Raw genomic sequence first — 14,508 nt, 5'->3', positions numbered from 1 at the left:
ATAAGCTAATACTTAGACACCTCTGGCACAAGCAATTATGTTTGTGTATTGAATAATTGATTCAAAGAGGGGGGAAGGGCTGCTAATCAGATCTGAGCATAATGAATTGATTTAATTAACAGGGGAATCCGTGGCTCTCTGGGAAGTGCGCGCATTTATTCAGCAGCAGGAGCGCGCCGAGCGCATAAATTGGGTGAGAAAGGCAGCGGCGTGAGCGCGCTGTTAGTAGTTGTCAGCCTCAGATTTGGATTTGCTTGAATATAGTTACAGTTTGGGAGCAAATGAGAACTGGGAGGAACACGTTTGACTCCGAGAATATAGGCTCTTCAAAGCGGCTGTTTATAAAGCGATTTGGTTTGAGTTGGGTCCGCTCGTTTTCGTGGCTTCTTTCATTTTTGCATGGACTGCACCGCGGCGTTTCGGTTTAGTTTAGACCGCGTTAATTGTACGCGCAGTTTAGCTCGTGGACATTACACGCGCGCTGCGTAACCCGGGGACGTCGCTCTGTATTATCTCCGAGAATAAATTTAACAACAGACACGCATCTATTTCTTCTCTACATGGGTTTCCGTCTGTGAACAGCGGAAAACCAAACCAGACAGACGAGCCTGTGTAATTAAAGCGACGCGGACGATTATTACTGTACATTGTTGTTGTTGCGAACCGATTTCTTCTCAAAGAAGCGAGGGGCGAGCGCAGAAGTGTGCTGGAGCCGAGAGCGGATCGCCTGGAGCCGGACTCCTCGCTCCTCAGGACGATGGTCTTAGACAAGGAAGAGGGTAAGTCTGCCCGTTATTGTTCACGTATTACGATAAGTTCCTTCATCTGCGTGTTACGATTAACAAAAACAAGGACACAACAAAACGTTGCGATTAACGCACGTTTTCTGCAAAACGCTACTTTCATGCTCGAGTTCATTTGTCGTGGAAGACGGCCGCGTTCGTCGGTCCGGTTTCACGAGGATGGGGCGCGTACGCTTCACCGAGTGACTTGGAATGTAGTGTTTCTTTATTTTTAAACCACTAACTGTTTAATAACCCGCGTATTAAATACAACTGATTGCCTATTTGAAACATGTATAGAGAACTAAATCGCTGTTGACCGCAGCATCAGTGCGCGTCTGAAACTGTGAAAGTACGGAGACGTTTTGGCAGCAGGTGAAAGCATCTGGACCTTAACCCTTTACGATGGATCTAAATGAAAGCAGTCTTTCAAGAAAGATATCATGATTTGAGTCTGGTTTCATTCAACCGTAGAGGTCTCTGCATTTACACTACATGCTGGTTTCTATAGAAACTTTTTATTCTTCATGTCTGTGGTGTTAACAACTTTTGGTAGTTTTTATGCGTACACCTGCAACGCATAAATATTTGCTCTGAACCTCATTTACGTTAATGCATTTGACATACGCATTTATCCAAAGTGACGTTGCATACAGTCTATATATTTTTTTAATCAAGTATGTGTGAACATTGTATTTCTGTTTTTTATACGTTTGTTCAAAGCGTGTCCAGTGGGAAAATTCTTCCACAGCTTCTTTGACCTAAAAATGCCTTTCTTGTCATCTTTCAAAGAATATTGTCATCACATTCACATTTAGTTTTAGCCAGGGGGCTCTCAAAAGTAATGGCTTGCATTTCAGACGCATATTTATGTTTGAAAATGGATATTTCATATCTCTTTGAGCCAACCATCCTTTCACTAACCCATCTAAAAACCAATAAGGCGATTGCCGTAGAAACATAAATTGGTCTGTCTCTCTCAATCCATGTTGCGCTAATGTACCCAGATTAACTCAACTGTAAATTGTCTCCTTTGGATGTCTGTCTTGCTAAAAGTTCCCCATATGATTCATGATTCAGATTGCTTTTAACAGCTATTGGCTAAGCAATATGGTAAATGTACAAGGTGATGCAAATGGCATTAGTAGGAGAGGATGCACAGGAGCATGTAATGCAGTCAATACTACATTAACTACTGATGCCCAATTACAGAAGCAGGGAGAGTGGCTTTTAGGAGCATTAGGACTTACAGAAAAGCTTAGATCACCTGCTGCTCATTGCCTAAAAGCTTCACCCTTTGCTTGCTGGTGCCGACCAACAGCGCTGGCATTTTGGCAGGGATGGGGAGGGAGGCAGTTTGAAAACCGCTCTCTTTCTTCTTTAGCTCTCACGCTTATAGCTAAACACAGACACAAGCTTTCAATGCACAGATAAGTGTAAAATCTATATATATATATATATATATATATATATATATATATATATATATATATATTACACACTACTGTATATACTGTGTATATCGAGAGAAGAGAGAGTGGAAATAAATGCCTGCACAGCATGATCTCAACATCTCCATAAGAACAACCCTCATGTTTGCTCACATCACCCATACACGCCTCTGTAGAAGTGAACACAAAGGCCCTCGGCACTTGTGAACAACTTGCTGGTGTGTTGCGATATTGTACGTCAGGTGTAAAAATAAAACCTCTAAAGAAAATACACCATTTGTAATACGGTGAAGTGATTCTGAAAAAAAACAAGTGTCTGTGCTGCGGACTGTCCTTAAAGTGTACTGACACAAATGAAACAACATCAAGTCTTTCAATAGAAAAATAATTTTGTTACAATGATGTATGAAGCGTCGTTTGACAGTAGAGCGACACAAGTTGTTTGGTAAGCTTTTACACTGTGCAAAATGACTGCACCTCTAAATTATCAAACCCTTTTAGCATCACAGAGTTTGTCATCAGCGGTCCTTACGCCGTATTTCATCCTTCAAATAAAACGAGCAACACTTATTGCAACTTCAAGGGAGTTAAGGTGTTGTGCTGCTTTACCTAAAGTTCTTTTTTTTTAAATAAAAAAAGCTTTCGGGTGACTTTTAATTCTCCCTGGAGAAATGAGCTATTCAGCCATTTTCCATCTCCTTCAATGTATTTAAAACTCTCTGCATTGGTAAGAATAATTAGGTCCTCATTGTGGACTTGTTCAGGATTGATCATTCGCACCGCTGGGCTCCCTTAGAACCTGGAGAAGAAAAGAACAACCTTCTATTCTTCAACCTGATGATAAATTCTTGGTTACCTTTTGCCATTTAATTTATGAGCCTCACATGCCCACTGTCCAATGAGATCTGTCCATTCATATAGCATGTATTTGAAAAGCAATGTTTCAAATGAATACTAGACCCCTGATCTATCTGCCGCTGTAATAAAACTTTGTGCTTCAGGCACCAGTTTTTATTTTGAAATAATAAGAATTGCTTCATTCTTTACTCGAGTTACCATGGTAATTCTGTCTTGTAGCAATTTTATATCGATTTAGAGAGTGGACAGTAATATTTCTTTCTGTTATTCCCTTTTTCTGTGGGTTGATTTCTAATTTCCACTTGGAGATTACTTTTATACATTCCTTAAGTCTTTTCGCTTTTTTCTCCCAGCAAGGTAATTTTCTCTCTTGTATTTGCTATTTTCTCAGCTTATTGGCTTGTTCTTATTCTAAATTAAACTTGCCAATTTCAAATATTGAAATTACATCAATGTTTCCCTCGCCCTGGGTCTCTTGCAATATTGCACCTGGATTCAGGGCCTAATGCTTGTGTTCCTGCTTCTTATATTGCTTCAGCCTGAAGAAATTCCTACTTTATAAACATTTCCTCCTAATGCAATTACAGTCCAATATATCTGCAACTGATGTGTCCTCAACAGAGAGATCCGTCATCGCTGGGTGGTCTTAAATTGGCATGCTGTATTCTGATGATGGTTTGAACGCAGTGCCCTTGTAAAAATTGGATACTCGGTCCTTGATTTTACAATTTGACCATGCTTGTGTGTGTGTGTGTGTGTGTGTGTGTGTGCGCGCGCGTTTGTGTGTGTGTGAGAGGGAAACCAAAGCAAAAGAGAAGGATTCCAACAGATCTTCTGCAATCGACCAAACGTACAGTTCAACCCATCTCTATCCCAAGGCACTAGATCACTATCAAACTGGTGCTTTCTCACATCAGTGACTGCAGATGGATATCAGTTCCCATCATTTTACCATAACTCAAAGGGGGTGAAAAAAGCAAAGGCTGTGGAGAGCATAAGAATATGCACCTGTCCCTGATGCAAATGACTGCACTCATCCGAACGGCTCATCGACTCAATCGCTTTACATTTCCAAGTAACGCACAAGTACTTTTTTTTTAATCCACAGCCCACATATTAGTTGTGCACACCGCAAGTTTACATGTCTAAACACTCTGTCAAACATCAAGGGAGATGAGAAAGGCTCACATTGCATCCATATGGTCCGTCACAACAGCATGTTTCCATGAGAAAAAAATCCCCCCTTCTATCTATTTCCCAGTGTAAAGCTGTAGCTATTGGCAAGTTTTTGAATAATTCCAATAAACATGGGATTTTTGAAAGACTCCAAGGGCGCACGGTCCATCACGGAGGCATTGGGAACACAGAAAACCTTTTATAACATCCTCAGACATTCTGCCAGTGAGATGAATCGTCATTTTTAGACTACCTTTTAAAATGTCTCGAAGCAACCTTATCTTTCACCTTGAGTCCTGAGACGAATGCAGACAGGTGCAGCGTTCGGGGAACAAACGAATCTGGGAAAGAGAGAGGTGCAGAAAACAATATCTAAGTGTTGTGTGTATATATACGATTTACATCACAGCCAATCTCAGCTTAAGTTAAACCGAAACAAAGGCACTCGGTAAAATTGCACTTTTGTCACCATGTCTGACTTTTAAAATTGTGGGTACACAAGGGCTCGGCTCTGGAATTCTGCTTCCCCCACTGGACATGCTTCAAGTAATAGTACATATTCTCTGCTGAAAGCGGGATATACAGCTACATATTGATGATTTTACACTAGGTGGTTTTTAATTTACTTTCCTTTGGTCTTTAGACCACACGTTATTCCCGTGTCACCTTGTCGCGGCACCTCTCGCCGGCACATCTCGCTGCAAGGGTGAGTTGCTTCCTCTATTGCATTTGTGCACGATCACTTTCTCTTTCGCTAACACACACGCATGGCTTCTCTTGCGGCAGGTCGTCACACTCGGTTCTATTCCATCAGTCCCTCTTCCATTCCTCTATTTATTTATTTGTTTATTTTTCCCCTTCATCTTTAAGCTGGTTGTGCCGTACGGCGTCGGGAATGTTTCTTTACCGTGGACTGCGACCTATAGCGCTAGCTAAGGAAAAGCCTGATGACCTACAGCTCTCCACGTCCACGCAATTTCACATGCAAGACGTGCTTCTGTTCTTTTGAATGTTACTTTTTTCGTCATGACCTTCTTGTTTAAAAAGGTTCAGCCTTTAAAAAAGTACAGGTGGCCATGCTAATGAAATAAATGACTAGCATACTTTGTTTAAGGTCTTGTCCTCCCTGCCAGATCTTTCCCTCTGCCGGAGAGACTTTTATAAACTCCTCATTAACCTTATCACATACTGTAACTTGATAAAAGCTTTCCTAATGATACCTACACCGATATCCATATTTGGCTTTAATGAAGTTAGATAGTACAGCTCGGGGTATCATAGCCGTTCATTAGTGTTGCCTTTTTAAAATCAAGTCTTGAGTGTGATCTCTGCACACCTCCGTGAGCTGTCTTTATCCTGTAAATATCACCCGACTCGAACACGGAAAACAATGAAAAGACGCCAGAAATGAGCTGTGAAAGGTATTTAGACGCACAAAGGAAAAGGCTTGTTGCGTTTTGAATGTTTATGAGCAAGCGTTATGCAGTTATGAATGATTAATGCGGAAATACAATCTTGTGGCATAATTGTAACAGGGTCTGTTTATGCATGCGCGTTTCCATCTTGTTATACATTGATCTTCCATTAGGCCTATTAGTTGGAAAGGCTTTTTTAATCCCTCCTGAAATGCTCCCTAGATACATATTCACGAGTGTGTGTTTACTGGAGGACTGCAGGCCCGTGCTGATAACGGCTGCGCATTCGTGGTTGTTTACATTTTTTGGTGCACGGGCATGTGTGCACACCTGTGCGCATACATGTTTACCGCGTGCATGAGCGGGCATGTATAATCTATGTCCAGAAAGTTTGCTTGTGTGTTGGGTATATTTGCCGTGCATGTTTATTGCATGTTTGAATGCATGGAGCAAGTTACAGCCAGGCCTCATTATTGCTGACGTTTGTGTTTTTTGCAAAGAAGCACTGAAAGAGTAGTGCAGGCAGATGAATGATTATAAATTGCTACCGGGGTTCAAGATTTGTCACTGCTGGAGCGAAGACGGCAGTCAAACTAGTGTTTTAACGTTGCTACAGATTGGATACACAGTGATAAACACCACCCCTCACTCCCAAACCCATGTAAAAAATATGAATAAATCAGGTTATCTGGAATTAGAAATTAATGTGGAAGTGAAGTGTGTGTGTGTGTGTGTGTGTGTGTGTGTGTGTGTGTGTGTGTGTGTGTGTGTGTGTGTGTGTGTGTGTGTGTGTGTGTGAGAGAGAGAGAGACCAATTTCAGATTTATACCTACTCATCTTTTTCTTATTGCACTGCCAAAGCAGCTGGTATTAATGTGGTTTAAGGAGACACAGAATCATTTGTTATTGTTCTCATAATCTCTTATACTTTTTTTGTAATATACCGATTTTTATCAATATCTGTAATGCTGATTAGGGCACAGTTATAAATATAGGCAAGATTTAAGGCTAGGGAGGTTCCTTCTATTGAGAGAACATAATAAAAACTCTCACAAGGTCAATAAACTTTCTATACAATAAATATATAATATTAGTGCTTGGCGAGTGTTCATATATATGAAGAGTTTGGTTCCAAAACGCGATAAACGCCATTTTTGAAAAAAATGAGTTACTGCCAAAATCAGTATTACATCAGGTCAGTAGTTAAAAGTAAATAATTAATTTTACGCAAAATCCAATAACCGCCGTGATATTCTGTCATCTTTTCTCCCTTTTTTCCCAAAATGCGACAAACGCCACTTCTGCTTTTTTACAGAACGCAATAAATCCATTTCTGATATTACAGCGGACCATTAACGCAATGTAAACAAACATGGCGGCGCGCTGAGTACACGGGGTCCTAGTTTTCCTCATCTACTTTGTACTTCGTGATCAACAAACAAAACAAAATAATACTTTAATAGCATTGCCAAACCTGTGATGGTTTTCTGTGACGGGAAAGAAACGTAAGCCATCAACAGCTAATAATTTCCGCGAGAGGCACTCGGTTGCTTGTTCTCCAGACAGCATCAAGCTTCTCATGCTAAAACATTGTGTTTTTACAAAGTAAGTGTTTTGGTTAATGCCATTAATGTTTATTTTTTTAAACATTGTATACCACTAGTCAACTAAATAAATATAAAATGGTAAAGATGAATGCACATTTATACATTGATTTAATAGATTTATAGCATTTTGAAATAAAAAACTGTCATGGATTTATTGCATTTTGTGGAAAAAAGAATTAGTTTTTATAATAAATCTTTGAAAATCAAGTTATGGATTTGAATTTTTTATGTTTTTATAACCTAAAGATGCTATGTGAAAGTTTGTAACAGAAAATAGTGGTTTTCATCTTGTCACTTTCTTGGTATAGAAAACACGTTTTTACCGAAATTTGTCAAAATGGATTTATTGCGTTTTGGAACCAAACTCTTCATATATTCATATATTCATATATATATATTCATATATATATAAATTATTTATTTATTTATATTTATATTTACTTTATTTATAAAATTACAAATCACCACGCACTAGTATATGTAACCATGTCAATTGGCAGTTTGCGGTGACATTTTTATGAATTTTTATGATTGGCTCTAACGGATGTTGTCAACTTTATGCAGCACTGCACAGACCAATTTGTGATTTTTGACCTCAAGGTATAAAATCAAAAACAGTGCTTATGAGTCGCTCTTGAGGTACCTCAAAGCAGTGGCGGCCGGTGACTTTTTTTATTCGAGGGTGCTCGATGCGAAGTTCGTCACAATGTAGCCCGTCATGTGGGTGGTTCCTTTTTTTCAAAATATGTGTTCTGCGCCTCGAGAGATCCCGTGTGCATCACGCGTCCCGCCAAAACAAGTGCCTGCTGCAGATGCGTCTAAAGGGTTTATGATAAAAGAGACGCTCGCGTTTGCCAGATACTTGCATAATGTCATGCGGAATCAGAGTTTACTGTTAAGTGAGTGTCTTGCGTGTATTTTGTGAACGTGAGCGTCTCTTTTATCATAAACGGTTTTGACGCGTGTGCAGCTGGCACTTATTTTGACAAAACACGTGATGCACACACGGTTCTCATGACGCAACAAGAACATATGTATTTTGAAAATGCAAGCAACACGCGACAAGCCGAACACTTATTTTGAATAAGCGCCCCTCGGATGAGCAGTCACGAGCCGCCACTGCTTCAAAGTTACAATTCGGTTGCTCCGCACAGCACCGCGGGAAGTCGAACGCCACCAAAACAGAAACATGATGCGGAAACATTTCAAACTCACGACAGTGCTTGGCACTTGGCAATGACGATAAACTAGAGAGACTGGCTTGTATGTGAATACAGACATGTTAGGAGGATGACATAAAAAAGGAATGGGTGTGAAAAAAGACATATATAAACCTAGCTAGCATAAATTTACAATGAACAATATATTTTTACAGCATTTATTAGTCTTTGTTAATGTTAGATGACATAAGTTTTAGTTTATTATTGTCGGTTCAAGTTAGTTTGGGCATCAACTAATGTTTGGGCTGCAACATGGGGTTGTGCATTATTATGCTGCAACATGAGGTGACGGTTGTGGATGTTTGAAGTTAAATGATTAAAAAAAATTCTTAAAAAAAAAAATCCAGATAATTTACTCACCACCATGTCATCCAAAATGTTGATGTCTTTCTTTGTTCAGTCAAGAAGAAATTGTTTTTTGAGGAAAACATTCCAGGATTTTTCTCATTTTAATGGACTTTAATGGACCCCAACATAAACAGTTTCAATGCAGTTTAAAATTGCGATTTCAAAGGAATCTAAACGATTTCAAATGAGGCATAAGGGTCTTATCTAGTGAAACGATTGTCATTTTTGGCAAGAAAAATTAAAAATATGCACTTTTAAACCACAAACCTCATCTTCCTCCGGTCCTGTGATGCACCAGCGCGACCTCACGTAATTCGTCATCACGTTAAGAGGACACGGATGATGTGAGCGAAGTGTGGAGAAAGAGGACCGTTGTGACGTTGTTGTGATGTCAAATGATACTAATTAATGTCTTTGTGTCAGTTTATTGTTTAAAATGGCCCGCAAGTGTGTGTTTCATATATGTAACACATGACCTTTTGACGTCATTACGTAATTACGTGAGGTCGTGCTGGCTCATGACAGCCAGAGGAAGAAGAGAATTTGTGGTTTAAAAGTGCATATTTTTTATTTTTCTTGTCGAGGGTGGCAGTGGTTTCGCTAGATGGGACCCTTGTGCCTCGTTTGGGATCGTTTGGAGTCCTTTGAAGCTGCAATTTTGAACTGCATTAAAACTGTTAAGTGTTGGGGTCCATTAAAATGAGGAAAATCCTGGAATGTTTTCCTCAAAAACATAATTTCTTCTCGACTGAACAAAGAAAGACATCAACGTTTTGGATGACATGGTGGTGAGTAAATTATCTGGATAAGCATTTTTTAAGAAAATTAACTAATCCTTTAATCTTAAGGTTCATGTTAAGTGTTACTAAGATTATCAAATCCTATAGGAGTATTATTTATTGTCAGTTCAGGTTAATGTAGCTAACTAATGTTAATACATTGTACCTACTTTATTGCAATATGTTGAGTTAATGTAGATGTAGTTTGAAAAATTGTGTCATGGCCAGTAAAAAATATTTATGTCCAGTAAATTTACTAAAGTCACCGTGTGGCAAAAAGTTAGTTTTAGGCCCTGTACACCACACGCAGGCACACACAAACAATCCTCATGTAAAGCGCTTGGGAGAGAGAAATCCAATAATACATGGATATTAAAATCTATTCCTTTTTTTAATAAAAAAGCCACAACATATTTAAGAGAAGATGCTGTTAAAGGATGCTCTAGTGGGATGCTGGCAAATGGAAACTCTTATCCACTTAATAGGGTACTAACTTTCACAACTCATTGGCTGACCTTCAATAAATCAAATCTTGAATGGCTAATTAAAGGCAGTGATTGCCGGTTAGTTTGTATTGTTCCTTAAAAGGTAAGGACACATTATTGGCGAGGTTGATTTAATCAATGTTTGGTGGGAGACTTCTGATCCATTAGAATGACAGCTGTGGTCCAAGCGCTTGGCCACATGCTCTGCTTTAATTGAAATTGGAAACCGAGCACAGACCGAAAAATGCTGTATCCAGCCCTTTTCCGTACGTGCTGATTTTTACCCTTTCATGACACGCAGTCTCCTGTGAACGCTTGAAGCTTATAATGGAGTGGCCATTCCATTTAACTCTTGAGTTCTCCAGCAACGTCAATAACTTTAGATGGTCAGGCCATTCAATCATAACGCTCTTAGTGGTGCTGCTATAGGAAAGCCTTGTTTCAAATTTACACTACATTTTCATATAGAGTAATACAACTTATTTTATTTATACTTTTTGTACACCCCTCCAAAACGTGTATCAGATAAGTCATTCGGTTGCAGAATGTCACATGAGACAAGCACTAATGTTCACATACTCCCCCATAGGGAACTATAACATCACAATGGCTTATAAATTAACTTTTTAAAGCGACTGCTTGTACATCTCTCTTAACCATTAACGCCACCGAATGTGCACTTGATTAAGCCCTGTACAGTAAACATTGCCCCCCAATCTACTTAAGAAAAAAAATAACCGTTGCAATCCAAAGTCTGGTTCATTATTTACCCCATCAGAAGATGGGCATCCGAGAGAGTGGTTCAAATGACACGGAGGCCTCGCACACCAAACAAATACCCCCTGTGGTGGATTTGCATTATTCAGCTCTAAACGGAGTCCAAATGGAGTTGTGCCGCATGTCGTTTCCTCCATTTTCAACAGTGCAGCATGGCTCTGAATGGCACACCTGTCTCCTGGCATATCTTTTGAAACACTAAATGTGCAGTAATTGCCGGGGAGAGGGGCATTTCATACATCACTCCCTAACCTTGGGAGTGACGCAAACTTTAGAAGGCCTACATTTATGCCTAGCCAAATGCATTTTTAATGTTGGCTAAAAAGTGTTGGGCATTATTGTGCGACTTATGGCGGAAAGACGCTCTGACAGTGCTAATGGTTACATTCTTGCCAGGAGTCATGAAGTAGCAGATAAGATTGTCCCCCTTTTTTTTCTGGAAGTCTGAAAAGATCTGGAGGGAGAATAGATGGATTTATTCCTTTATTCAGATGCAAATGCAATCGGTGGGAAAAGAGGGAAAAAATGAATTGAGTTCATATATATGAAGAGTCATTCATCAGCGGGAGATATTGACGGTTCGTGCCTTCTGGTGGAGTAAATGGGAGCGGTCTCAAAAGTCTATCTAAAATAAAGACCTAAAACAAACGCTCGCTCCAGGCCTACCATAGAGAGCAACTGGCAGATGGGGGGTGATGCCAACTGACTGGACGTGGGGTCACGCACCTCGCTATTCTCTCTTTAATAAGCGACAAAACTGAGTTTCTAAACCCTGGATGTATTCATGTGGAGTTTTTTTTCTTTTCTCACAAGCTTTCCTGATTCTGGTCTGTCGACAGCTTTACCTTGCAGAGCTGTTTTCTCACTACGATAGCAAGCGAGAGCCAAAGTGTTGGAACAAGTTACCTCTTGCAGTAACACTGCCAGTTTTCGCACATCTCTGAAATAAGCAGTAATGATAGCTGTTGCATATCTTCCTGATACAGTTATTTTAATTAACCCCATGTGAATAAATTAAAACTAATAGGAGAAAGAAAAGCGTAGCGTGCGTGTGCGCGTTATTTATGAAGTTATCTGTTAATTGGAATCGCATCTGTTAGCCAAAGCTTTAGCAGGGCACCGGGAGCTAAACACATTTTTAGTAAGACTCTCAATCTAGAGAAAGGGAGGCTTGGATGCATCTCTTGGAGAAAAGAAACCCCCTGTTTTCAGGACCTGCTACCCCGAGCTTGAAGCCGAGCCAGTGTTATTGCAGGCCTAATGCCGGTGCCTCATTTGGGCCAGATCAGAAGTAATTATGCTCGGGAAAGTGGCTGCCGACCGCAGGGGTCAGGACACTTGTAACATGTGAAAAGAGCAATTATTGCTGGAGACAAAACCCTCCCTTATCCTGGGCAGTGCCAGGGTCACTGCAAGGGAGCAGCGATGCCGCGTTTCACTGGGGCTTATTAGCGGTAACAGACTGCTAAAGTTGCATTGCATTAATGAATGGCACCATCATTTCAACTACTCACGCTGACCCTGATCTCCTGTTTCTTTATCTCCTCTTCACTCAAATTTACTCATCAACTTTTCTAAGGTGTTGTCCGTTTGTCAGAGCCGGCAAAAACAAGTCTCATTTCAAAAACCAAACGAAAAGATGATGCATCTGTAATCTGCCCACAAGCTTTAGCCAGACACATGAATCAATACGTTTCAGACTGCTCTGGTCTGGGCTTATCAACTAGGATCTGCTAACATTATTACCAGATGTGTTTCGCTTTGGCAGTGAAGGAGAATGGGTGTCTACCGGCTCAATTACAGTAATGATGTGTACTGATTGAAAGAAACTGATTCATGCAGACAATGGCAGGACATCTGCTTCGGCTCCCCATTAACCTCTACGGCGGCCCGCTGACAAATTCTACTGGAGATTGCCATGGTCGCAGCATTTACACAGCTTGCAAACTGGCTCAACACAAAGCACTAGCTTACGATAAAGTTCAGCAGTTGTTTATAATTCTGTGTCTTTATACTGGCACTATGATTTGCTGATAATTAAAAGCATGTATGTAGATACATTTTAAAGATTTAAATGTTTTATTGTTGCGATAATTCATAGTGAGGAATAATTTAAAGGGGTCCTATTATCCTTTTTTTAACATTCTCTGCTTTATTTAGTGTTATGTTGTCTCGGATAAAATGTTCTACAAAATTACAAATGTTTTTCAGAAATGTACATACCGCTCATTTAAATATTTTCTGCCCAATGTATATGCAGAAGGGATAAGGCCTGAGATCCTTTAGTGGTGCGTTGTCTCCATGTTGAATAGACTGAGAAGCTGAAGCTCATGGTTATGGTAAGGGGCAGGACATTTCCAAAACTTGCTTTGAGCATTTGACCAGTCACGACAAACTGGGCCAGCTTGACCAATCAGAGTAGACTGCATTTTGGAAGAAGGGCCTAAAAGACAGGAGCTACAACAGAGTGCTTGAGACATGCTGGGAAGAAAAGCGCTGCAATAATGTGAAATATGTAAGAAACAATGTGTTCTGAACAATTAAACCTGAAACCCTATTAAAGCAGACTCCAAAAACAACATCAAGACCTTGTCAAGGGACATAGTAGGACCACTTTAATTACAAAAACAACTGCATTGTCAATGCATTTCAATTTTACACAGTGCTCTCTTAATAAAAATGAATTGATTCTGCTTAAATATGTTTATAACATCGGACATGGTACTATGCTCTGCAGTATAATTAGAATAATTGCAGAATTGGGCATGCCTTATTTTAAGAGTCATCTACCCACATAATAGCCTGACGTTGTCATACTCAATTCTAGTCAGAATTTGAGTCTGATACCGCTCCATTGGGCTATGATTATGAGGCGTGTCTTAACCGAAAAATGCCTTTGCACTCAATTGGATAGACCTACGACCAATCAGAGCAACGGAGTGTGTGACGTATGTTGAAATGCCGTCTTTTGCAGCTGACCGAACTGCTAGTTATTTCGCTACCATGACACTAACATTGTGATTATACTAAGTCTGAGTTAGCGAACGTACATCAACACCTACTATGTTTACAACATTTAATTTATATCACAACATTAAGTCATACAGTAAGACTATTTGTACATTAGTTGAACTTCATCCACGACGTTACCCATTACGTTTGCTTGAAAAATATCGGAGCCTATAGCATCTCCCTCCACTTTTCCGGGGTTCCGAAAAGAAGCTGGCAACGACCGCTAATTATATCCATCTCGTCGTGCATGCCGAGTTGCATCGCCGTGATACCCATTTCAGTTGCTTCTTTAACTTGGTCCTCCATAAGTGCGACCAATTTTTGCAGAATCCCGTATAAAGGACGGTAAAAACATCTTTCCGATCAACAAATGCCTTGATCGCGTTTCTCTGTTCCTCGTTTTAAAATCAATGCTCTGTCAATATCTTTTAGAACAGACTCAATGTCAGAATCCACACATCTGAATTCTACAGCGGGAGCCATTTTGTTGTAAATAGATTCAACACATGCGCTCTTTGGTGACGTGGTTGATTACGTTACTGTCCATTATCGTATAAACCCGCCCTGACAATTTGATTGGTTGACCAGCTTTGGGTCT

General features: G+C 40.0%; 1 protein-coding gene and 1 long non-coding RNA gene across 3 annotated transcripts in view; one reads left to right on the top strand and one right to left on the bottom strand.

Moving 5' to 3' along the window:
• Positions 1–14,508, bottom strand: part of LOC129442012 (uncharacterized) — a 156,149-nt gene that overhangs the window by 96,172 nt on the left and 45,469 nt on the right. The window contains exon 2 of one of the 2 annotated variants that reach the window (XR_012359928.1): positions 4,521–4,608. The exons of the other annotated variant lie outside the window; for it this stretch is intronic. This is a non-coding gene — a long non-coding RNA (uncharacterized lncRNA). The remainder of the gene's footprint in view (positions 1–4,520; positions 4,609–14,508) is intronic. 2 annotated transcript variants of the gene reach the window in all.
• lmo1 (LIM domain only 1) overlaps positions 153–14,508 on the top strand; it is a 34,395-nt gene continuing 20,039 nt past the window's right edge. The window contains exon 1 of the mRNA XM_055201772.2: positions 153–779. Coding sequence (XP_055057747.1) covers positions 758–779 — 22 coding nt within the window. The 5' untranslated portion in view covers positions 153–757. The remainder of the gene's footprint in view (positions 780–14,508) is intronic.

Source organism: Misgurnus anguillicaudatus, chromosome 21 (assembly GCF_027580225.2).
Source record: "Misgurnus anguillicaudatus chromosome 21, ASM2758022v2, whole genome shotgun sequence".
Classification (NCBI taxonomy): Eukaryota; Metazoa; Chordata; class Actinopteri; order Cypriniformes; family Cobitidae; genus Misgurnus; species Misgurnus anguillicaudatus.
This window is presented reverse-complemented; position numbering and strand designations above follow the sequence as displayed.